Source organism: Gymnogyps californianus, chromosome 5 (genome assembly GCF_018139145.2).
Source record: "Gymnogyps californianus isolate 813 chromosome 5, ASM1813914v2, whole genome shotgun sequence".
Classification (NCBI taxonomy): domain Eukaryota; kingdom Metazoa; phylum Chordata; class Aves; order Accipitriformes; family Cathartidae; genus Gymnogyps; species Gymnogyps californianus.
The window spans coordinates 2,184,727-2,209,203 of NC_059475.1; the positions used below are offsets into that span (position 1 = coordinate 2,184,727).

At 51.0% G+C, this 24,477-nt stretch overlaps 1 protein-coding gene across 1 annotated transcript; it reads left to right on the forward strand.

Moving 5' to 3' along the window:
• Positions 1-5,080: 5,080 nt before the first annotated feature.
• Positions 5,081-23,773, forward strand: RAB3IL1 (RAB3A interacting protein like 1). Its single transcript, XM_050897192.1, has 10 exons — positions 5,081-5,169; positions 9,544-9,778; positions 10,294-10,389; positions 11,935-12,012; positions 12,641-12,856; positions 16,283-16,411; positions 16,525-16,637; positions 19,461-19,560; positions 20,573-20,639; positions 21,078-23,773. Exons 1-10 carry the CDS (start codon positions 5,159-5,161, stop codon positions 21,158-21,160), a joined length of 1,128 nt encoding a protein of 375 aa, XP_050753149.1. The 5' UTR covers positions 5,081-5,158; the 3' UTR covers positions 21,161-23,773.
• Positions 23,774-24,477: the final 704 nt, after the last annotated feature.

Consider the following 24,477-nt stretch of genomic DNA (forward strand, 5'->3'; position numbering starts at 1 on the left):
TACTTCATAGCCTTTTTTTTGCCATCGCTCCCTGACACATCTAGATATGTCTTTGCCCAGGAGAGATCAGCAGTATATGAGCACGACATCTCTCTATTGCTTTGAGGTTTCAGTGCCAAGCTCTGTATCTCCCTGCAAATCCAAGTGCAAATCTCTGTCTGACCCTCTGCATTTTATTTTTCAGGGGCCTGGAGGGTGACAAATCTCTCCCTCTTCCTCTGATGTTGCATAGTTCAGTTTGTACAGACATAAAAAGGAGGGAAGAGTCCTTAGCGAGGTTCCCCTTTTCTTGCTTTAGCCACCGTGGTGGGGATTAGGTTCCAAAGGGAGGACCAAATGTGTCGGTCCTGGACGTCACTTCTAGGGACTGCCTGCCGCCTCCTTGCAGATGTTGTGGGAAGGATGCAGGACTGAGAACCTTCTGGTTGGATAAATGGTGACCAAATCAGCCAGCAGAAAGGAAGACCTTCCTAAAAAGCTGAGGAACAGTCCTCCTTTTGCTCCGAGTTTCCCAGCTGCTCTTCTTCCTTTTCCATCTGGTGTCCCTTCCCCTGGGTTCAGGCTGAATCCTTCCTTCAAAGGATGCTGCTGAGCGTGAGGTTGCTCTCCGTCAGCTGTCTGCAGCTGAGAACCAGCAGGAACAGCAGTGTCTTTGGTGGGTCTCTGCTCAGTGCCGCGATGCGACTGCTCTTAGCAGCATCCCTCTGAGCAATACAGCACTGTTGCCCCAGGCTAGCCCCCTCCGCTCTTCTGGCTTTCAGTCAGGAGCTGAGCATTATGCTTTTTCAGTCTTTTCACCCTGTTGCCCTGGAACAGGGGCTGCACTTTGTTGGGTGATCAATCTCCATGAAACGGAAGATCTTAGACCCTGAGATCCCAGAGGACCCTTGCTGATGCTCTTCCAGCCAGTTGAGCAAACATGCTGCACAGCTGGCCGAGACAGGCGAGAGGGAGGGGAGCGAGTGGGTGGATGAAGCCTGGAGTTTTAGGCCATTTGTTTTCATTCTCATTTTCATGGCAATAACATCCAGTCTGGGTTTGCTGGGTCAGGGGTATAGTCCTGCTTTCCAAGCTCTAAGATAACCCCAGTTTCTCCTTCCCTTCCCAGCCTGGGTCTGTTTTTTTCTTTTCTTTTTTTTTTTTTTTTAAATTGTAGTAGGATCGGAATCCATGAGCAGACAAGGCAACCCAGAGGAGGCTTGAGCCCTCTCCCATGACTGGGAAGCATCTGTGCTGGGCAGGGTGTCCTAGCTGAGAGCTGCTTTTGCTCTGCAGATCGGTCTTACACCTTGTTTGAACCAAACTCAGGATTTTGAGTCCTGCTCTTCATTTATGACCCGTTCAGAGGAAGATAAGGGCACTCCAGGAGAGAATATGAAGGATCAGGATGATGTGGAGGCAGAGAGCTTCCTGTCTACAGGAGGCAATTAGGACCACCAGAAACAGATCCCACCAAATGGGAGTCTCTGCTTTGCTCTGGTGGTTCCCCAGTTGCCCAGTACGTGTGCATTAGTGTCTGCCTCCACACAGCCTGGGCTGCAAGGAGGGCACCGGGGAATGGTGCGGAGGGACTCCAGAAGTGACAGGGGTCTGCTCGGGGTGCCAGAGGAGGTGTTCAGGCTGGAGATGCAGAGCTGGGTCAGAAGACCCAGTGGGGTGCCACAAGTGTATCCCTGCGTCTGAGAAACCCAGAGGAAGGATTGGGGGGGTCCTTTCCTGTGTGAAAGAGCTGTGGGGAGCAAGGGACCTGACTGGACCTGACTCTCAAGAAGACACAGAAAGCATTAGCAAGATGCTTCTTTGCCCGGAGGAGATGGGAGGATGAGAAATAAAAGGTGAAGAGTCAGGGAGGTCAGTAGCTTGGCAAGGTGGATCTGCAGGAGGGATGTGAGAGCCGGGGGGGATGAGTGGGTACAAGTGATGGAGCAGGGGCAGTGGAAGTGGGGAAGATACGGGGGGAAAAAGGGTGACTGAAAACGCCTGTGGCAGTGGGGAGGTACCATGTCAGGGCCTTCACAACGGGTATGTGCCTTTCTGGGAGACTTGCAGGAAGCAAAGTGAATTTTATGACACTTCATTACTCAGAGGTCAGTGATTTTTTCAGCTTTCATGAAATGTAAATGGGAAATAATGTGGGAGAGAGCAAGGTACTTCCATGGTGTGAGACAAGGGCGCTGGGTTAGAGCTTCCAACTGCACCAAGACTTTAAGGTGGTCTGGTGGTTTGTTGTCTCTTTAAACCAGAGGTAGGAGCTGGGTCTGTGTCTCACCAGCTGCTGGGTTGGACACTTTGGGACACTTCACAACACTGCCGGGAGGACAGCTAGCCTTGTGCAAAGGGCATGGAGAAGGCAGCAGCTTTTCCTGCCTCAGGGTAGCTTGCATGATAACCCTCAGCTTGGGAGTGACACGTGCTGAGTTTTGCTCTGCTGGCCCAGCCCATTCATCTGGTTATGGAGAAATCTCAGGGTCTGTCCAGGCTTCCTCAATAGCTCTGCCTGTCCTTTGGGGCTGGGAGCGAGGGGGAGCACATGCCACTCTCACCTTGCGAGCAGTTTTTTTTGCAAGTGGCTGGGATTCAGCATCCCCAACACATCCTCTCTTAATGCTTCCTGTCAGCATTATCAGTTCTCTTTCTTCCTGCCTTTGTTGGATCCTGGAAGTTCTACCTTTCTAATCTGAGGACCCTCCGTCCCTGCCAGCCAGGCCTTGGGAGTTAATAATTACAAAGACTAATTACTTCTGGTGCTACCTTGCAAAACTGAAGATCTTTCCCCTCCTCCCAAAAGTTCCCTGGAGATAACAAAGGTTACAGCCATCGACACAAACTTCTCGGACACTTCGCTCCGAGACTTCAGAGCATGGGGTTAGCCTCTATTGTCACCCATGGATCCTGGCCATGAGGCAGGGCAGGGCCATAGATGACATGGACACCCAGGAGAAGCTGGGCCAGGGAATTGCTCCCCGTGTAGTATCTACAGCAGCGCTCTGCAATGGATACAAGGATCACCATGTCTGACTTGCCTGCCTTTGGTGGTGTGTCTGGCAGCGAGGCAGAGGATGGGGCAGCTGAGACCAGGGGGGCAGCTGCCCCTGTGTGCGAAGGCTCGGAGGGGATACCGCTGCCTGGAAGAAAGCCCAGGGCAATGGCAAGGTAGGACGCAATGGGAAACGTGGGGGAAGGACCAATCTGGAAAACATAGTCGGAGGGTGGCCTGCGAGGGCAGGGACAGTTTTTGGCCCAACGAAGGCACTGTCACCAAAATCGCAGTGCTGTCAATCCGGAGGTGGCTGTGGGATCCGCTGTGGGACTGGGGTAACAGCAGGAATGTTTTGCCCTTTTTGTTCCCAGCAGGCAGACATGCCCCCACGGGCAGGGACAATGTGCTGTGCGCTCCCTGGAGCACTTGCTGGGGAGGTGGGAACCTCACAGTGCTGTGAGCGGCCCACAGCGACGGACAAGATACAAAATCCTGGGGAGAACTAGCCCATGGCAGCTCCAGCCCCTTTTATTGCTTCTGCTCTGTGGCCCAACGGGAGACACACTTTACAGCTTTATGCAGTTGTCTCTCTGCCTGTAGGTAATGCCCCAGTGAGACGGTGAACTTCCTAGAACCGTGGCTCCTCTTGATTTCAGTGGTGGGCTGTGGAGTGGATCGGTCATTTCCAAATGCCCCAGTAATCACCTGGGGCTGACTCTTTTTGCCCCTCTGTGCTAGCAGAGCAGAGCAAGCAAGGGAAAAGCTTTCAGGATGAGTATGCCCTGGGCAAAGGGGCTCCTCCATGCACAGGTGGTGATGCAGGGGGGAGGAGAATGGGTGGACAGAGAACGGTGTGTTCCCACTGCTTTGCAGAGAGGATGTAAATCAGTGCCGGCGCCTGACTGCTCTCATCTACTGGGAGAGCTGCCCTGCTCCGTCAGCCTCCTGGAGACGGCGAGTGGAAGGATGAGCTAGCTAAAAATTGGAGCCACAGCATCCAAAGTTCAAAGCTCAGTAACGACGAGACCAACTTGTCTCATTCCTGTAAGGGTATGGAAAGCCCAGTGCTTTCCCCGAATGCGGAGTTTAAAAATCCTAGTCCAGTCCCACTGTTGCCCACCACTAACAAGCACAGGCCTTTCTCCCGCCCCCGCCAGGTTTCCCCCACCCTTTCACCTTCCTGTATATTATCACTTCTTTACATCCCAGGCTTCCCCACTGAGCCCACAGAGCTGTTTCAGCAGGAGTGTGAGAGCACGCTGCATGCCAGGGAGGGATGACGTATTTATGGGGAGCATAAGGGCGTTATCAGCTGCTGGTACCAGTTTGAATCCCTGGCTGAGCACACACCTTCTCCCCGGGCCCCTCCAGCTGTGCAGGCTGTAAATCGTAGTGACATCCACTTGCATACAACTGCTTCCCCTGTACCAGCATCATGGCAGGGGTTGGCTCTCTGCAACCTCAGCTTTGTAGGAAGGCTTTGCGTCTCACCCCAGCAGTGCACATCTCAGACCTCATGAGTCAGGAGCCCCAAACCAGGACACTGATTCTGAGGTTTGTGTTTCTGATGTCTATCCCCTAGGCCTTTCACAGGGTTTGCAAACTCTTCCATGGAATCACAGGTCTGGAAACGTCCCTGGTTTTGTTGCTGAGAAGGGAGACTGGCGTGATTTCCAGCTCGGGCAGCCGCAGCTCTAAGGAAAACACAAAGTACTGATAAAACCATTATACCTGGCTGAGGGAAGGGGACGGCACGCCGGCCCCAAGCGCAGCACCACCCGCCGGAGCCGCTCCGGGCAGCCTCGAAAAGGCCTGCCGGCCGCCAAACCGCGAAGGGCCCCCCCCCGTCCCCCCACGCCCCGAGGCTGGCCGCTCCCGGGGACACGGCGTCGGCAGCCGACACGCGTGGCCAGGCCCTCTCGCCCGGGCCGAAGCGGCGGCGCGCAGGCGCGCCCCCTGCCGCGCGAGCCGCGCCGGGATCACGTGGTGCCCCCGCCGTCCGCTTCTCCCCCCCCCTCCCTCCCTCCCTCCCTCCCTCCGCGGGCGGCGGGAGCGCGTCCTTCAGGCGGTGCCGCAGGGCCGGGCACGGCTCCGGCTTCGGGCATGGGGGCGGCGGCGGCGGGCGCTCCTCCGCCTCCGCCGTGAGCAGCAGCAGCGGCGGTGCCGGCAGGACCCAGTATGCGGCGGGGGTAGGTCCGGGAGTCCGGCCCCGCGGGGCTCAGGGCGGCGGGGCAGCCGTTAGCGGTGGGGCCGGGACGCGGGGCCTGGCCGGTGGCGGGGGGGGGTAGGCGGCCGGGCTCTGCGGGCCGGCGGAGTCTGGCGCCCGGACCTACCCCCCGCTCCGAGTAGGCGAGGGTGGGGAGCCGGGGAGCTCCGCGGGGGTCGGGGAGGGCCGGGCCGGGCTGCCCCCGAGCCTCGCCGCCTGCGGGTGCTGGGACAAGGGCGTCTCGCCGGGAGAAGCCGGGCTGAGTTTCCCTTCGGACCTTCCATTGGGTTTGCTTGTTCTGTTGTTAACACCTTGCGTCCTTGCAGCCGAAAGCCTCACGGCTCGGTCTGGTCTCAGAGGGCATGTGTTTGTGCATGCAGTTGTATGGAAGTCAAGTAGGGAGACAGAATGAGGAGATACCGTGTCCACCAGCAACCCCCAGACAGGAGGACACACTGGGTGACTGCTGTCTGCTGAGGCAACTATAAGAAATACAAATTGCGTGTTACGCTGTAATAAAACACCACCATATGCTTTGCCAAAAGCTTTTGAGAGGCACGTTCCCGAGCGCCTGGTTGGTGAGCAGGCTCTGGAGCGACGCCGCTTCATGGCGGTGCAGAACGGCAGCCGTCAGGCTTCTCTCCTGGTTGGGATGGAAAAGTCAGGTCCTCTTCACAAGCCTGAGGGCAAGAGTTTAACCTGGAGAGACCCACAGGCTGTTCATACGGGAAATAACTCTGTCAGATCAGCACTGCAGGAAACATGTGGGGCCCGCTGGAAAAAGTGCGGATCCTGCACATTTTTTTTTTTGCTTTTTCTACAGAATCCAACTTCAGAAGGTTGTGGGGTGTTGGGTTTTTTTTTTTTATAAGTTTGCATTTCTTGTGTCAGTGTGGGATCTTTAGGATATGATACATTTTTCCAAGGAAGATAGCCACCAATCAGACCAGTAATAGCAAGAGAGTGTGAGTGTATGTGGTGGCCCTTTGGTCTCTGGGGGGGGTGTATTTCAAAGCCCCAGCTGGACACTGGAGATTGGGGCTTGGCTGGGCAGAAGCCAGCATAGCCAAGGCTTTCGCGGGGATTCTGTTTGCACAGCGTGGAGAATGCGCTATTCCGTCATAGAAGATGGGATGATTTTTCAGGATAGGTTTTTAGGTCTCTTGGCGTTACGGAGTGTGGGTGGGACTATTTCCCTCTTCCGTGTCCTCGTTTTCTTCCATAGCGCGTGGAAATACACTGGAATACCTGTCTCCCAAGACAAACAACTTTCATCTGAGAAGTTGAGAGTTGTAAAGAAACAACGTTGTTTTTTTCTTCCGGTTATGTATGGGTTCGATTGGCTGTCTTAGTAGTTTAGTGGACTGTTGAAATGTCCCATTTCCTTGCTGCTGCTTTATTTTTTTTTTACTAGCTGCTTGGTTTTGAATCTAGCTTTTCCTCTATGCTCCGTTTCTTTTTTTCCCTTCTGATCACAGAAGCTGGAGGTGCTCAGACTGGCTGGGGCCTTTCTGGTGTGTTTCCTCTCTAATGCAGGAGAACCTGGAGAGACGTATTCTCTGCAATTTACCCTGTCTAATCCCAAAAGTCCACAGCAGAGAGGGCTTCCACTATGCCACCTGAAAAACGATTTAACTGTTGAACAGACCTCTGTGTTTGGCATTCTTCCCTGCTCTGTGGCAAATCCATTGCAGAGAACCTCCCCTGATCTCTGGGATGAATTGGTCTCATTACGTCCCCACCTTCCTGTAATGGATTTAAATCCTTCCTTTGGGTCATTCTCTTGCTCGATCCCTCCCCTTCCTTAGTGTTTGGAGCCTTTGGAGACCTCCTCATCCCGTTAGTGGTGTCACTGTTTAGGTAAGTGATCCGTGTTAGCTAATCTTGACCTTTCTAAACCATTTTCTTTCTTCTGTGCAGTTCTGCCTTTCCTCTGCTTAACCAAATGTGCCAACAGAGCAGCTGAACTGGACGGAGCAGGCACTGCATGCTCTGGACACCAAGTAGTTTGCACTTGTGCGCTCTCTTGCACCTCAAACTGTAGATGCCTGCCCAGTCTGGGAGTTCCTGTTGATCGTGGCTCGCTCATCAGGTGTATCCCTCCATGTTTGTGCATACTCCTTTTTATCAAGCAGTCCCAGCATGCTGAATAGCTCAAGGTGAATTATCTTTGCTTGGAGGCACTGTCTGTCCTTTTTCCTCTGGCCAAAACTAATTTTATTTTCTTGCCCTTTCCCCAACGCACCCTTTTATGTTATTTTCCACACTTCCATATTAAGTAGTATCACCAGGATAAGGCTCCCCTTCTAGATCTTCCCAGTGAATGTTCAGTAAAACCAGGTGAAGTCAACGGGATGCCGGTTCGTTTCTGTCCTTTCCTGCCTTCTTAGCACTGCTGTGTGACCGTCCTTCTGGTGCTTTCACTCGTTCTTGCTCAGCAGAGAGGTCAGCAAAACCTGTGATACCGACTGCGTGTCCCCCACCCCCAGTTCTGTAGTCAAAATGCTGTCCAGTTGGCGTGGCATGGCATCAGGGATGATCTTGTGCCCTTCATCTTCCAAGCTTTCAGAGAGTTTTCCATGTGTGCTTTTCCACGTGCTTTCCTGTGGTACCTGAGCTGAATTAGCTGGTAGCTGCTGCCTCTTTCCCTCCTTGGAAGATGACTGTGGGCAACTGTTGCTCACGGACAGCTTGGGGCGGGGGCAGAAAGGGAGCAATTTGGGTAGAAAAGGTGGTAGCACCATGCTGTTGCCAGGTGGCATAGCCTAGGAGAAAAAGGCCTGTCAGTAGTTGGGCCTCATGGGTGACATGGCCAAGGAGATAAGCCCAGTCTGTGCTTTGTTGTGCAGTATGGTGCTGGAGTCAGAGCGAGGGGGGAGTGTGGCTTGGCTGGAATACAGGAGGTAGAGCAAATTCAGGAGAGGATTGGGAAAAGGGAAGAAGAGAAAGTGAACCTAACCAAAAGAAGGTGATAGCTTCTCTGCAGGAGAAGGTAGTGAGCAAGAAGCAGGAGCCAGAACGAGTGTGTGGGAGGAGGGATTGAGCTATGGTGCTATCCTCTTCCATGCACAGCGTCAGCTAAGGCTTGTCACCCAGAGATAACTGGCAGGAGGTTAACCGGCAGTGCAGTGTGTGTGTCCTGCTGAGTGGCTGGACATGATAGAAAGCTTCCATGTGTGCAAGGCTTGATCGCGTTCCCGCTGACTTCAAATGGCAAGTGACCACGTGAGGACAGTTCAATGCATGAAGAAGGGGCGATGCCTGCGCTCTAGACAACACTACGATTGCAGTGCCCTGTCATGCAGGCACTCAAGCCTATGTTTTCCTCTCGTAAGACCCCAGCAGCTGCAAAGCCTACTAAATTCATCAGCCTCTTCCAGGGTCTGTGTTCGTCTGTTGACAGTTGGCAAAGTCCTGCTGAGCACTGGGGAACAGCGTCCTGGGTGACTCTTCTGGTTTCCTCTTTCTAGTACATCGCTACTTGCCAGCCACTGAAACTAAAAAACAGGGCTTCGTCTCAGCTCAATGCGCTGTTTTAGACAGCTCTGTGGAGGACTTTGGTGGGAAACCAGTAGGTTAAAAATAGATCCTTCCCCTCTGAAGCAGGGGTGGGGGGGGAGAGGAAGGCTGGGTTTGCAGTGGAGGGGATTAGGGTCTGTATATTGCTAGGGAATGGGAGAGCTGTACTTGCTTTTTCTTGCTACTCTCAGTGTCTCTGAACTTAGGTCTACTGGGTGTATACCGGAGTCCTAAAGAAGCCATCTGCAGTCTGTTTCTCTCTGAAAGCAGGCAAGAACGGGATTCCTGGAGCAGCTGTCTTTAGTTCTCCTGCTTTATCCTGAGTTAATAGTATCTGGGACATGCTGGTTGAGAAGGGTAAAACTAGGAGTTACTAATGGCATTGCTTTGCCTACTAAGTTTTGTGTGTCCAGAATTATCTGTGAGGGAGTACTCGCTGTTAAGAAACCAGCCCTTCTTAGAAGGAGTGCAGGCTGGGCATCTCAAACTAGACTTGGTGTGATTCTTAAAGATCCCAGGATAGGAGTGGAGATTTCCCCCAAAGTCTTTATTTTAGACCGTCATCTCCTCTTCTGTTGCTGGTCTGGAAGCAATCCATGCCAAAAGGGTGAAGCACTTCAACAGGGAAGCAGTGCCTGCCTACAGGGTAAAGGAACTGGTGCTGCTGCTGCTGGACGCAGAGCAGGTCCTCTAAGCCGATCCTGGCCTCTTCATACGCCATCACCCTCCCTGCCTCTCTTCAGTGCCTGTGAGAGGCTGGAGGTGGATGCGTTGTGAGTGTTAGAGGAAGGCTGTGAATTGCCCCCATATAAAGTTTCACTGTGCTGGTACCCCACAGCCAGGCCAGTTTTGAGGAAGACAGCCAGAAGCAACCAGCTGTGGGACACTGGAAGACACTAATGCCATCCAAAGGCAGCAAGGAGGAGCCAGAGAGTGGATGCCAGGATGCTGGAGGTGTAGATGAGACCCAGTCCACCGAGCAGCTCAATGTGTCACGTCTACGCAGCTCTTCAGTGGAGATCCGTGAAAAGGGGTCTGAATTCCTGAAGGAAGAGCTGCACAAAGCACAAAAGGTAAGGCCCAGAGTTTGTGAGAACACCTGAGGATGGCGGCACAGATTTGAGCAGCGGAGGTTTTCCTAGAGGTGGTGCTGAGGGGAGCAGAGTCTGAATGTGGCTGTGCCGCAGCCTGGAGCAGGCGGAAGAGGAGAGAGATTGAGCTGAGGTGGCCATAAAGTGCTTCGGAGCAGGACATCAATTGCTAGGTTGACCCAAAGCCTCCGTGCCAACATCCAAATTAGTCCTGGAAACCTGCTGCAGAAAGCAGCTTGAGGCATGCAGTGCTTACTATGGAGCCTCCTCGCTAATGGCAAATGAGCAATTCCAGCCCGAAAAAGCCTGCTGCAACTTGTGGAGGGATGCCTTTGGTGACATGGAGCGTGGTACAAAGTTTAGCGACAGGAGTTTTGGGCCAGGGATCCATACCGTGGTGGGGAGGAAAAGGTGTGATTGACAGGCGGGGGCAGGCAGGCATCAGCACTACTGGGGCCTGCTATGAGCTCACGTGGCCATCTCCATTTTCTCAACAGGAGCTGAAGCTGAAGGACAAAGAATGTGAGAGATTGTCAAAAGTCAGAGAACAACTGGAGCAGGAACTAGAGGAGTTAACAGCTAGCCTATTTGAGGTACCACCCTCTTCCTTTTCCCATCACTTCTTAAGCTAAGCTTATATCCAACTCCTTTAAGACAGGCTTTCCCTGAACTTCCAGCCATCTCCTCCCACAGTTTCCTCCTTTCCCCTGTTGTTCTTTCCCACTTGGAGAAGCAGAGCTGGGCAGTGCTGCAGGCAGAGCCTCAGAGCAGGGGCTTGTACCTGCTCCTGGGGAGCATTTGCATGCATTTCTTTCCCCTTCTAGCAGCTGTGGGGTGGCATAAAGAGCACAGTAGTTATGGGTCTGTACATCTGGTAGCAAAAACAGTTGTGGGGATGCCTGTAGCTGGAGCTAAGCATAGCTCCCTGTCGCTCTCCCGTGCCTGCTCTGCAGTCTGGACAGCAGCTGCTGTGTAGTAGAGATGATTCCCTGGCTCGCGTCAGCCCTTGCTTGGGCTGGGAACAAGCTGGATGTCCTCATATACACTGCTCCAGTGAGCGTTCAGAAGGCCTGTTGGTTGGGTTTTTTTTTGGTAATGTGATTCTTGCCAAGCTCTATCCTGGCAAAATCCCATTTACTAGCAGCTCGAATGTCTGGATCTGACTGGGCAGTGAGGAAAGCCAGAGCCCACCTGTACCTTTGAAACACAGGCTGGTGCTGAGTGTGATGGCCAAGAGAGCATCCCCCTCCTGGAGACTTGGCTGCCTGGGCTCAGGGCGAACTTAGAGATAACGTAGCTGAGGGCTGTCCCCTTCCTTTGGTGGCCTTGGACAGACTGCTTTCAGACGGTGCTGCGGGAGGCCCCCGCTGGGACTCACACCACTCCCCTCTTCCTGTGGGAGATGCTTTTAAGCTAGCCTCTACCATCTGGCCCCCACCTGAGCTACAAGCTCCTGTTGTGTTGCAGCCGTGCCCAGAGCAGTGAGGGCTCGCCGCTCCGCAAGGGAAGTGGGAGCAAAGTGCAATAACAAGTCAGGTGAGAGCAGTGACCTCACCAGTGAGGAGCCAAGACATGGAGCAGCAAGTCTGGATCGGGATCTGTGCCACAGACAGCGATCAGGGTCAGAAAACAGTCCAGTGATCAACGAGCAAGTCTGCAGTGACAGTGCAGGCCTGAGGTCAAGTCAGGAAGCCATGCCAGTGGGTCTGAGTCGAGGTCAGAGCCACAGAGGTATTGGACTGGTCACAGACACAGCTGCTACACTGCTAATGTTAAAGCCTCAGCTTTAAAGCAATTCCCAAGGGCGAGGAGGGGCAGGCCCTTGCTTCCAGCTTTCTTCACAGCAGCCCATATCAGTGAAAGAGATGACCTTGGACTCAGCCAGCTAGACTCTTTAATTTAGCCAACTACGCTTCTAGAAGGGGGATGCACTCCAGGCTCTGGCACTGAGAGCCTTCTCTGGGAAATTCTGGGGGAAGGCTCTTCACAGCTGACAGAGTAAAACCCTTGGATGTAGCAGTGATGTCTGTCCCCCTGCTTGCTTACCCGGAGCATGTGATACGGCAGAGCTTTGGCCTGCCCTGGTGGCTTTATGAGTTGGGGCTGCAACAGGCAGACTAAAATTCTCTCTGGTCCAGGAAGCGCACAAGATGGTGAGAGAAGCAAACACTAAACAGGCGGCGTCAGAGAAACAGCTGAGGGAAGCACGGGGGAAGGTGAGAACTGCATTCTCTCTGACTTGATCTCTGTGCTAGGTTGGTGCCATCCCTGCCTGGCCTGGCCATGGTGCTGTTTGTTGGCTGGAGGAGAATAAAGTGCCTGCAGCTCGGTCTCTCTGAGATGCTGCATTTGCTTTGTTCCCTCTCCAGCAGACACTGAGTGAGGGGGAAAAAGGCATCCTTGCAGTCTGCTGCTGATCCAGCTCCCCTTTGAGAAGTGGATGCCGGGGAACCGCAGAGAAGCGATATGCTGTTTAAGTGCCACAGCTGTGGGGATGGTTAGAGCAGGGAGCTGGGGAGTTGGAATTTCCTGACAAGGCTGCATCACAGGGCTGCTCAACTGGTTTCTTCTTGAGGAGAGAGAAATTTCTTCTGGGTTATCGGGTCTAAAAAGAGCCTGGAGCAAAATGTGCTCAGACTAAGGAGCAGAGGGATGGGTTCCCGAATAGCTGCTGTTTAGCCCTGTTTAAAGTTCTGGGTGATGGTGGGCATTTGGGAGAATGGGGAGAAGGCCTCATGACTAGCTTGTAGCTGATTCCCTGTGGCTTTAGTGTTTGTTGGGGTGCAGCAAGCTCGAGCTTAGTGGGTGCTGAAGGTGCTGTTCACTCTTGCCTTGTCTCCTCAGATCGACATGCTGCAGGCAGAGGTGACAGCCCTGAAGACGCTGGTGATCACATCCACACCTTCCTCTCCAAACCGGGAGCTGCACCCTCAGCTCCAGAGCCCTTCTAAAGCTGCCTTCAGGAAGGGCCACGGGCGAAACAAGAGCACCAGCAGTGCAATGGTCTCAGCTGCCAGCCAGATTGTGACTCCAGAGCCAGTCAGTCATGAATGCAAAGAGGTGGGTGAGGGCCATTCACTGCATCGGCGTTGGAGCCACTGCGGTCACTGTGCTCAGGGAGCTGTGCGGTTTCTGACTCAGGCTTCCTGGAGAGCTCTGTGGTTTCAGTGTTGGGAGAAGCTGTCTGTGCAGTAATCTGGCTTGTTCCCTAAATTTGTGCTGAGGCAGGGTTTCCATTTGTGGAGATTTCCCCTTCTGGGAAGCATGTTCAAGGCTGTGTCAGGACAACTGCTAGAGGAAGCAGTTGAGGGATCCCTGGAGGGCATGGACAGATCCAGGAGTTACCAGTGCTGAGAGTGGATCTGTCAGGAGTTGCTGAGCAGAAGCCAGTTGTTCTGCTGCATCTTGGCAGCTGAGTCCACTACCTGCTCTGGCGTGATTTGCTGTCGTTTCATCTCTCTGCCTAGTTTGGCTTGGACACCAGGACACCTCCATCAGCTTGTAGTCTCTGTCACTTGTTCTGTGTTCTTGGGCATGTCACTGTTCTTCCTCTTCTTTGCAGAGCGTGTATTTAATTAATTATATTTAATTCCTTCCTCACTGAAAGGAACTGGGTAGAGAAGCATACAAGGCATTTGTGAATATCTTTCAAACAAGCCCTGTTTAATGCCTTTTGGTGATCCTTTGATAGTCCCCCACCTGCTGTGACCGTGGGCGTAAGTAACGCTTCTGCCTGCTAGCAGGACCTTTCTGTCTGGGAACTTTCCGCTAGCCAGATGTGTACACAGCTGTCCTGAGGAGCAAAAAGGAGGCAGCTTATGGCACTTGGTCAGGAAGAATGAAAATGAGTGAGAATGTGGTGGGGGAATATGTCTCACTAATGATTTTTTGGGAGCTGCAGCCTCTGTCATGAAGAATTGTTGAGGGAACACGAAGGCACCTGGTCACTTGGCTTGTGTGAGAACATATGCCGAAGGGCCACTTGTGAAATTAATACTCTCACCAAACAGGACTGTGCTGGCACCACTGGTAACGTCTGCTTTTGGCAGTGGATTCAATGAATGTGCCTTGTCAGCTTCTGCGCAGTGCTCTTGTTGCTAGAGTTTGGATGAAATGCTTCAGGCAACGTTGGCTATAGCCATTGTCCTGAAACAGCAATAGCAACAAGAGATGAAGATCTTTAACTCTGTTCACAGGCAGAGAGGAACAAAAGCTATGTCAGAAAGAAAGCCAAAGGAAAAAATCAGTTCAGTAACTGTGAAGGGCTGATGCGCTGGTTTCTCTTGGTCAAGCAGGGAACAGTCCAGATATGCTGGAAGTCGGAGTCAAAAGCAGTCAGCTAGAAGCTACTTTGAGGGCCAGGAAGAAAAAGGTTTTAATCTTTTTAAGGTCCTGTGACCTCTCCCAATGCTAACCATTCCTCCAGTCAGAACAGAGGCGCTCCAAACTGAGAGCCCAGTTCAGTGAACCACTGACTACCCTGTAGGAGTTGCCCTGTGCCTACAGTAAGCAGAGATAACTTTTGCCTACTGGGTAGTTCATTTTGCTGTTCTTGGCTCAGTCTCAGCAAAGCTCGTGTTGATGATCTTCAGAGAAATGCTAGCTCTTGTAAGTGACCTGCTTGTTAAAGGTTTGGACCTGTCATTTCTTTGTGTAGGTAACTTCCACATGGTGCAGATATCCTGGGGCTTAAAATCCCAGGGCTACAGCTTCCAAAGTTGACTGATAATTTTATATATCAAGGGTGGGGTGGTTTTTTGTTAACTTGTTAATTTCCGTCTCTCAAATTCCTCAGTGGCCTACGTGAGAGGTGATAAAAGGGAACCTGGCGTTCAGAGAGTTGGTGCTTGGTGCTCTCTGGAAAAAAACGTGCCCTACCTTAAATTGAGCCTAAAAATGACAGGATTTCTGTTCCCTTTTTGCACCTCAAGCTGAAGTCAAAAGGTGTGGCTTGTGGCCCTGTGATGTCTTGAGCAGCAAGCTTAGTTCCCTGGAAGGGAGGACTTGAGCCTTTCTTTGTATCTTCTATTTTTGTCTCATGTTTTTTACCTCCCTTTCTTGCTTGTCTCTCTAAACCTTTTCCTTCACTGTCTGTCTCTTCCTCTGCCCTCAAAGTCTGGGTTACCTGCTCTCCTCTCTCTGCTCCTTTGTATCATCCCTGGGAAGGCTATCCACATCATCTATGAACCAGGCTGGCAGGCCTTGGGGGCAGATGCTTCCTCATCCTTGCGGCAGGTAACCTTTCTGGACGGCATTGGGGAGGGGTGGGACCCATCTGCCTCTCACACTTCCAGCCTTTCAGTTCTAGCTTCCTTTTATGCTAACCTCCTTTTTTTTTTTTTTTTTTTTTTGTGTTCTTCTCAATTTGTTTTTCCATCTTGTGGCTCTGAAGCTGTCTCCTGGTAGCAGGTGAGCAGTCTCCATAGCATAGAGCAAGTGTGCTAGAACCCAGACCTTTTTCAGCTTTGTTCATTTACATTCTTTGTGTTGCTCAGCAGGGTTTCTTTAGTTTTGTTTTTCCTTTCAGCAACTTTAACAGGCTTTGCTGGCCTTTTAAGGAGATGCCCCGTCAGTCAGGTTGGTGGTTCCACTAATGATCCATCTGGAGTTTAAATGTCAGGTCCAAGGGAGTCTCCAGGACTGAAGTATTTTCAACCAGGCAGGGATGGAGGGAGCAACCTTCCTGCTGGCTTAGGGGATGGGAGCAAGCTTTGTCCTGGGTCCCTTTCTGCTGAGCAGTGATAATGCTTGTGGGCCCAGCTGTAAAAGGCGATGAGCAGACATTAGAATGGGGAAAGCTGTTCCTCCTCTTTGAGTTCCCTTTGAGAGAGCTCCTTTCCTACACTCAGCTTGCCTCTGCAAGCCTATGTGGCTGCCCAGCATTCCCATTACTTCTGCAACTCCCCAAACACCAGAGTTCTGGGCTTGGAGTGGTCTTTAAAGGGCTGGCATACCTTGTGAGCTCATACTTGGGCTCACTGAATGTAGTCCTGCTGATGGCTGTTTATTAATAGCTTTTTCCAATTCATCCTTTTCTGTGTCAATCCCTTCCTTACAGAAGGGTTCTGCCTCCTGCGTCCTGGGTGCCCTTGCCACTGTGCATTGCCATTCAGCTGCTTTCGTCATTCCTGCCATGGGCTGAGTGGGCACTTGGTCTGTTCGGTGGTTGTGTGGTGGCTTTCCTGCAGCAGAGGTGCTGCCCTGTCCTGGAGGAAGATGGGATAGAGAGGTGCCTGCAGGTTTCTGGCAGAGTAAGCCCAGCATGGCTGTGTCAGTCTGGCACAGAAGTGCTGATGGGTGGGAGATGAAAGATCCTTGGAGCAAGCCAGCTTCCCTCAGACACTTCTGTGATGTCTGAGCCTTTCTAGATGCCAAAGCAGATGTTTTGTGGTTAGGTTACCTGCATAGTAACAGATACCTTCTGATATGGTATCTCTCCCTCCACCCACCTTCCCTCTTCCCGCTCCTCTTGGACACTTGCTGCAGGTCGACTCCATTTTATTTGCTGAGTTCCAGGCCTGGAAGGAATCTCCAACTTTGGATAAATCCTGCTCCTTCCTGGACAGAATTTATCGAGAAGATGTAGGACCTTGTCTGGACTTCACTAAGCAGGAGGTGAGTGCTGGAAAAGGAGGACAAAAACTGCACGGTCTGGCAGCACCAAAGTGGCACCTTTATGGAGGTGACCTTTGCGCGTTCATATCTGCACTCATTTCTCCTTGCTGCAGCTGTCGGAGCTGGTGCGAGTGGCTGTGGAGCAGAATACACTCACCATTGAGCCAGTTGCTTCCCAGACACTGCCCGTGGTGAAGGTGTCAGCAGAAGAGTGCGGTGGGCCAAAGTAAGGAACCATGCTTGTGCTCTCTTGTCCTCTCCTTGCTACTGGTCTTTTTGTACCATCTAGTGGAGTTTGGCCAGGCCTTGCTCAGTCAGTTGACTTGAACAGTTCAAAGGGCTCAGCTGAGTCTTCTCCTAGCCTAGGACCAGTGGTAGTTCAGCTCAATTCTTTAGGTGAGAAGGGGAATAAGCTCAGCTCAGCTGCTGTACTGTAGTTGACTGTTTTGGGGGATAACCTAGTGATGTGTTAGTACCCTTGGCTTGGGAGAGGGTTTTTTTTTGCCCCCTTAAGTTAGCACCTTGTTTAATGTTCTCTGAAGGTGTGTTTGTGCATAACCTAGGGTGAAAGGATTAAGTCAGAGCTGCATTCTCTCATGTTCTTGCATCTTGTGAGGTTTGAGCTGACCTTGCTGGTGCACCAGGTGGCTTTTAGCCTAGGTCAGAAGAGATCTCCTCTTGTTGCATATCATCTTCCCCACCTGATGTTGTCACCTTGCCATCAGAATTGGGGCTATGGCTGCTCCAGAGCTTGCGTGACTGTATCTGATGTGACAGACAACTTGAGATTGTCTCGAAGAAGAGAGGCACTAGCAGGAGTAACGTGATATTCCAGACAAAGATAGGGGACTTTATTCAGCTATTGAATTTAAGTTCAATCAGGGCTCTCTCTCTTTTGTTCTTCCCTCCCTTACCTTCAAGCAGAGCACCTTCTAAGCGAAGGTGTTCCTGTAACAGTAAATGCTGCTCGCATGCAGGTTTCCTACCACTCTTTTCTGCATTTTCTGTCATCTCTAGGCAAGTAGTTCCACGAGTATGTGTCAGGCCTGTTCCAAGAACAACCCATCCTGTGTTTATCCTTATCGGTTTCCTTTTGATTTTTTTTTTGTTTGTTTGTTTCTTCACAGTGGGTTCCGGTCACAAATTGTAATGTAAGTGAAGTATTTATTTTTTAGTCAGTGATCAAAGATCTCTAATCCATTAACAAGTTACTAACTTAGTGCAATTTAGCAGCTTTGAGGCTAGAGCTGAACTAAGCTAACTTTCTAACTCTGTTTAATTTCCACCCAGACAGGTTGGTAAGGAATCTTGCTATTGGCAATAAAGGACCCAAAAGGAATTTGTTCCCCTTTGTTTCCCAGATGCAAAACACTGATTTTTTTATGGCAACTTTGGACATGCTGTGGACCAGAAAGGAGAAAGCTGGGGTCCCTGCCCAAGCTGGGACCTACCAGACCTACTTGTCTGTACCCTACTGTACAGAATTCAGTGCAACGGTTCGAGGAGCCTAGACAGGCAGGGACTGAGTTGGCCACTATGTGACATTGTCTATATAGCATCAGAGCAGAATGCTGGCCAGGAGGTGCTGAGGACAACTGGCTTTTGTGATGGCACGTCTGGCACAGTGCCCTGGGGTGCGTAGAGTGCTGAAGGGCAGGTGGCCAAATGCTGTGGTTTAGGTTACTTCTAGCTACAGTTATGATAGCTAGAGTTACACCAAGTTGTATCAACCAAGCCAAGAGTGACCAGCAGGAGTCTCTCTTTTTTTTTTTTTCCAGTGCGCTGCAATGCTCAAATTTAGGACCTCTTAAAGGTATTTTGTTTACAAAGGTATTGGTCATCCTGCACCTTCTGAGGATTTGATCCCCGTAAGTTGTGTTAATATTTGGGCAATGATTACTTCTCATTGCATCTGAACACTTACAGCCCATGCTTCCACTCTTAGCTGATATTTGTCTTAACAGCAGTGGAAAGCAAGCAGCGAGACATGCTCAGAAGCTCTCTGAAACATCTGCTCCTGTGTGTTGTCATCTTCCATGGCCCACAGAGCAATTTTTTGCAGTTGGGGAGTGATGTCCCTCTTCCCACCATGCAGGCACTAAGTCTCCGGGCAACGTGGTAATGACTATGCAGCAGAAAATTCTGCTTTACTGCTTTAAGTGGTGATGAAGGAAGGGCAACTGGCTGGTGCTGGGAACCATTCGTCTTGCAAATAACAGAAGGAAACGGCAATAAAATAGAGGCATGCTGCACCCTTGCTGATTACATCTTTTGGTGGTCTCCCTGGGAGCTGAGCTGTCTTGAAAAGACTATTTTCTTCACTTGGTCTGAAATCTCCTTACAATTGTGAAGCCAAGCTTCTTCCCTGTCTGCGCAAGAAGGGAGTGGCTGCTTCTTAGGAACTGCAAGCCTTGTCCAAAGCCCCCTGAAGTCAGTACAAAGTCACTCCATGTGGCTTCAACTAGAGTAGCTTCGAATCAGGCCCAAATTAATTAATAAAGGCTGCAGCGTGGCTTGTTTTGAGTTCTCAGCATGAGCAAATTCTGCTCAAATACTGGATTTACCTGTTTTGAGACCAGGTTTGGTCCCCAGCCAGCACGTTTGCATCCCATCAGGAAAGCTGATACACCTGAGCAGAACTCCTTCAGCAAAAGCCTTGCCTGGAACATGGAGGAGATGTGCAGAGACCAGATGACATTTGTTATACTCTGCTCCAGCCTCACCTCTTTAATATTTTCTGTGGTTTTGTCTTGAGCTCTCTGCCAGGGAAAGGGTACAGCCTTGGTTTGCTTGGGCATGGAATAATTCATGGTTCCAGATATTTAGCCTAAGGTCTCCTAAACTTGCCATTTATGGAATCTTTCAAGGAGCAAAAGGCTCATATCAGCCAAGGTTTTTTTTTCTTCTTCATGCTGAACTGACACAGCGTCTGGCTTCTGAGCTCCCACTTCCATCTCTTGGGGATAGTCGTGAGGTTGTTGAATTGCTGTGCCACTAGATTGTTGAAGGCTGAAGTGTCTTTTTTTTTTTTTTTTTCCTTTGTCTGCAGGAAATGTGCTCTGAGTGGCCTCCCCAGGACCTGCAAGCACCGCATCATGCTGGGGGATTCTGGGAATTACTACTACATTTCACCATCCTGCAGGGCCAGGGTGAGTCCTTCACCTTCCCAGGCTGCCTCGGCCCTCCAAAATGGTTCCAAGCCCTGAGATGGAGGAGCTCTTGAGGGTCAGCCCTCAAACTGATGAAGACCTGTGGGGCTTGAGTTTGTTCCTGAAGTTGGGGTGGCTCTTGGTCGATGACTAGGGTGCAGGTCTCCAGCCCTGCCTCAGGCTCCAGTGCTCTGCCTTATCTTCCTTCAGGCAACCTGTCTTCAGTGTGTTCGCTTACCGTGGTTTGATTCAGTACAGGGCTTTGATTGTTTTGCTTTATTATTATTTTTTAATTCTCCTTTGTAAAACAGAGTAATTTTCTGCTCTTTAAATGCTGGCTCTTGTTACTGTTCCAGTACAGATCAGTGACTCAAATGGTTATGAGAACAAGCTGTCCTTTCTTTGGAGGGAAAGGAGAAGGTGAATGATTTGTTAATGTTGCTGTTGGGGCTCTGATTCAATGGAGCATTTTAGAAGTTTATTCTTTCCTGAGTTGGATATCAGAAGAGCTGATTCTGCGACATGTGACTATTTCTGAGACAAAATGTTGGTTTTGTGCATGGACTTAAGTTGACTCAATTTTTGTCACTTGCACCAAAGCATTCTAATGTGTCATGAATGCCCCTACCTCCCTGCACACGTGCTTTCTGCACAAACCTTTAACCCCAAAGATTTTCAGTCAGTCAGAGAACAGTGCTCTTCGAAGGAAGATCACAGGCTTTGCTGCCACATTAAGTAGTGATCACTTATGTCTTAAATCTGCAGTAGACTGGAGTTCCTGCACAGCGTGTCTCGTGGATAGTGCAGTATCTTGGGATGGGATTGCAGATGCCCAGAATTCTGACTTGTTTTTTTTTTTTTACCAGCTTTCTTCCTATCTCTTTCCATCTGGTGGTATGTAGTACTGTTTCTCAGGTGCTGAACACTAAGAGCTCTCCTGCTGGGTGCTCTGCAAGTCTCTCGACAGGCAAAGCAGTTCTGTAGCTGACTCCTTTTTCTCTCTCTCCCTCAGATCACAGCGGTGTGCAACTTTTTCACATACATTCGCTATATCCAGCAGGGCTTGGTGAGGCAGGACGGTAAGAGGGGATAGTAGCTGGCTGCGGTGGGGGTGTCATCTGTGGGACATTGGGAGGAATTAAGAGGTCCTATTCAGCGTGACAGGAATGGGGCAAGCTTGGGGTACCCTGAACTCCCTGTGTCTTTGAGGAACAGTTAAATGGCAAAAGAGAGGCGTGAGCGGGAGGAATAGATGGACCTATTCCTTGCTCATCAGCTTGTTGGGAGCTTTCCCCGGGGTGGAGCTGGGAAGGGGTAACCTAATGGGCCTGTCCTGCTGGACCATCCAGCGTGTCTGCTTCCCTTGCTTTGGGGATGAGCCTGGCTGGGCTGCACTGAAAGCACGGCATAACATGAGGTGGTGTCCAGCTATGCCTTGCTATACTGATTTTTGGTTATTTTTTGTTTTGTTTTGTTTTTCTCCTCCTCTTCCCTACCCCCTTTTTTTTGCTGTGCAGTGGAGCTGATGTACTGGGAGGTCATGAGGCTCCGGAGGGAGATGTCTCTGGCCAAACTTGGGTTTTATCCCAGTGAGATCTAAGCAGAGGCCCGAGCGTGGAAGAAAACTGCTCCTGTACAAACGGCTTGTCAAACATCATCTGCCAAACAGATGAATGCAGTGCCTCTCTTGCAGTGGGCCTTGCTCCCTCCCCACCCTCCCTCTGCCTGAAGCTGATCAAGGAGCGAGAAGCACAAGTTCCGCCTTCAGCTGTCCCGCTTCTCCGACTGTGACTGGAATGCAGCTGCCAAGCTCCCCCCTCAGAGCTGGGCTGGCCCTGGCTGCTTTGGGGTGGCCGCCTACAGACTGTCCTCTATGGAGTCTCCTATATGCAGTGTATATCCATTTTTTTTTTTTTAAACTTTTGTTTTTATATGCAGTCTGCTTTGGCATAGTCTGAGGCCAGGCCTGTGCAAGGCAGGAGTCCTGGACCTTCTTTGTAAGCAAATCTTTCGGGACAGACGCTGTCTGTCTGTCCATCTGCTCCACTCATTCTTTGGGGTGGAGGGTGCTGTGCCCAGCTGTATGCCTAGGTCCTGCTGACCACGTACTCCTCGAACGGCCCTGTAAATGCCAGTAGCACGCAATAATCTTACGGAGAGCCATGAACAGCCTGTTTCCAAGTACTTCCTTGCTCCTTTTAAAGGAGCCTGCAAGAGAAGCTTTCTGCCAACTGAGTCACAAAGAGGGATTTGTTTCTGGTTTTAGCTTGCGATTTGGCACTGGGTAATCCAGGCTGGGGGAACAGCCGGAGCAGAGGCCGGAGCTGTGCACCTGGGGCCTTCGGCAGAAGAAAGCGAGCAGGGAAATTGCATCACTCACAGCTGGCCGCAGCTCGGCTGCAGTCTGCAGGATGTTTTCTCCTGGTCTAGTGAATCTGCTGCAGTTGTCACAGGCAGATGTGGACCTTGACGGGCAGTGCCCTGTGACAGTCCTTGGTGCAGACGTCCCCCATGGTGCTCTTAGATACAAACCTTACCTGCAAACAGATGCCTTAGAGCTGTTCCTGTTCTGAGGGAGCTTTGGGCAGTGCTGTTCCCGCTGTTAAGATAGAAACCATGGTCCCAGGCTGGGTTCTTTGTCTCCAGAAGGAGCACGCCCAGGCTGGGCAGTGTCTTGAGGCCCCGAGATTTCCTCCCCGGTATTATGTCAGACCTAGAGATGCACATCCACTGGGAAACCCAGCTTCTACTGGGCTGCCATCCCCAGCGAGGAAATTTGAGATGTCTCTGTGTGCACATGTGAGGGATGTGGCTGTGGTTCCTGTATGCCTCAAAGCGTGCTGGGGGAGGATGTCGCTAAAGCTGGTGGAAAGCAGAGGCCCGCTATAGCTTGAGCTCAGGCCCGGGCTTGTCTGTACAGAACTGTGTTAAAGCCATGACAGTGTTTTGTAGCCAATTTAGCCTTTTTTTCAGTGACTCTGGAATCAGCTCAGCCACCACCCACCCTGGAGGTTTCATCTCGCGTGGCATTTCTGCACTCTTGACTGGCATGTCACCCTGTCCCTTTGCCATCATCATAACTCCCATCTTAGCAAGTTGGTGCCCAGAACCAGATCACCATCCTCAGCTCCATTAAGTTTCATCCTGTCTTGGGAGATGCTACAATAGGATCTCTGTACCTTCAGGGGAAGAAAATTAACTGAGCTGCTGTGTTTTTGTCCAGGGGAGGAAGGAATAGATGGGGAAGACAAAAGTTTTTGGTTTGGAACTTAATACAAGGACAGCTTCACAGCAGATCTGAGAACCTTCTGTGGAAGACCCCCATGAGCACAAGCTTTCCTGTCACTGAGCACACTCACAGTATGCTGCCGAGTTGCTCTTCAGGGGACTCCTTTCTTTATAGCTATACTGGCATATGGTATTGTTTGCCAAGGGTTAGTAGCTATGAGAAACATGAGTCGTCATCCCCGGAGCTGGGAGAACACATTCCTGACAATACACACTAGCTTTGAATCCACCACCTTCAGCTCAGAAAGGGCTGACCTGCAACTCCAAGTTGTTAACACCCCAGTTCTGCTTTTGCTTCCCACAGCTGAGTGCCCCAACTGATGCTGCTCGCCCTAGCTAGATGAGTGCATACATCTGCTACTCTTCACCAAAGGAATATGTTTCAAATGTGGAGTAAGACCCTGGAAAATACATCTGTGGGTAAGAGTCTGGCTGGGTCTTGAGCTAGCGATAAATCTGCACCTCTTTGGTGTCTGCAGACTTGTGGCAATTTGACATCAGCTTTTCCAGAGGAGAAAATAGAAATGTCTTTTCCCAGCTGCAGATTTCAGCTCAGGTAAACTCTATTCCTGGCAGTTTCTCCTTGTATCTATTCTCCTTGACCTTTTGATCTCTATGTGTCATCCTGTGCCATTAGCTGCTACATTGCACAACAGACGTGGCTGCATTGCAGCACTGGGAATGAGATGATCTCTCTATGTAGGAGACGTTTTGGTTTGTGGGATTTTTTTTTTTCCCCCCAGTGTCACTTTGTAAAGCACTTTGAGATGAAAGGAATTCGAGAAATGCGTTGTATAAGGTTGTCTTACATTTAAAACAAAGCAGAGAGAACAATTTGTAAATTAATATGAAGTCACTCCGTTAACAGCGGGATGGTTGCACCCTGCTCTTTAATAAAGGAAAATAAACATTTGTTATTAACCTCTTTAAAGGTCTGATTGCAGTTCTAGGGTTGGGTTGGTTGGGGTGCGTGTAGCCAAGAGAGAAATCGCGTTTTGCTGGCATTGTGCTCTGTGCTTCTCTTGTCACTGTGTGCCCTAAGGGACTGGGGTTTTAATGCTTTTCTTCATCAGTCTGCCCCTCCTGTAGCGGGCTGCTCCCTGACTTCACCAGGGGACTAAGTGACAGTGTTTTGGTAGCAAACAGAGGTTTATCACAGGTATTTCTTGTGACAAGGCAGGCCTGTGTGGTTCTGGCTGAGCAAGGCTGAGGTCTCTTCCAGCTCAGCTGTGGTCTGGTTCAGTTTACTGGCTTGAAGCATTGCGTGGGATATGCTGGCTGTCCCAAAGGCTGGTTAATTCAAGGATCTTCTTCCTTCCTCTTGCAGGGCTGAGCAGTCTCCTGCTTTTCCTATCAGTAGGTGGAGGCAGAACTGGGATGGGAGCCTTTCAGAAGCTGCCATTACCAATGCGCCCTTAGTGGTGTAGAGTGAATGTTTCTCTTCTCTGGAAACTTTTGGATCATGGACGACTCTTTGGCAGGTCTGCCCTTGGCTGCACGGGGGCCTGGGGCTTTCGAAGCAAAGGCAGGAGCTGGCAAGCATGAGTTGTAGCAGCACCGGGGACTGAACTTGCTCCTGCTGTTCAGGTAATTCCCCCTGCTTTTAGCTGCAACTTGGTTTGAAAGAGG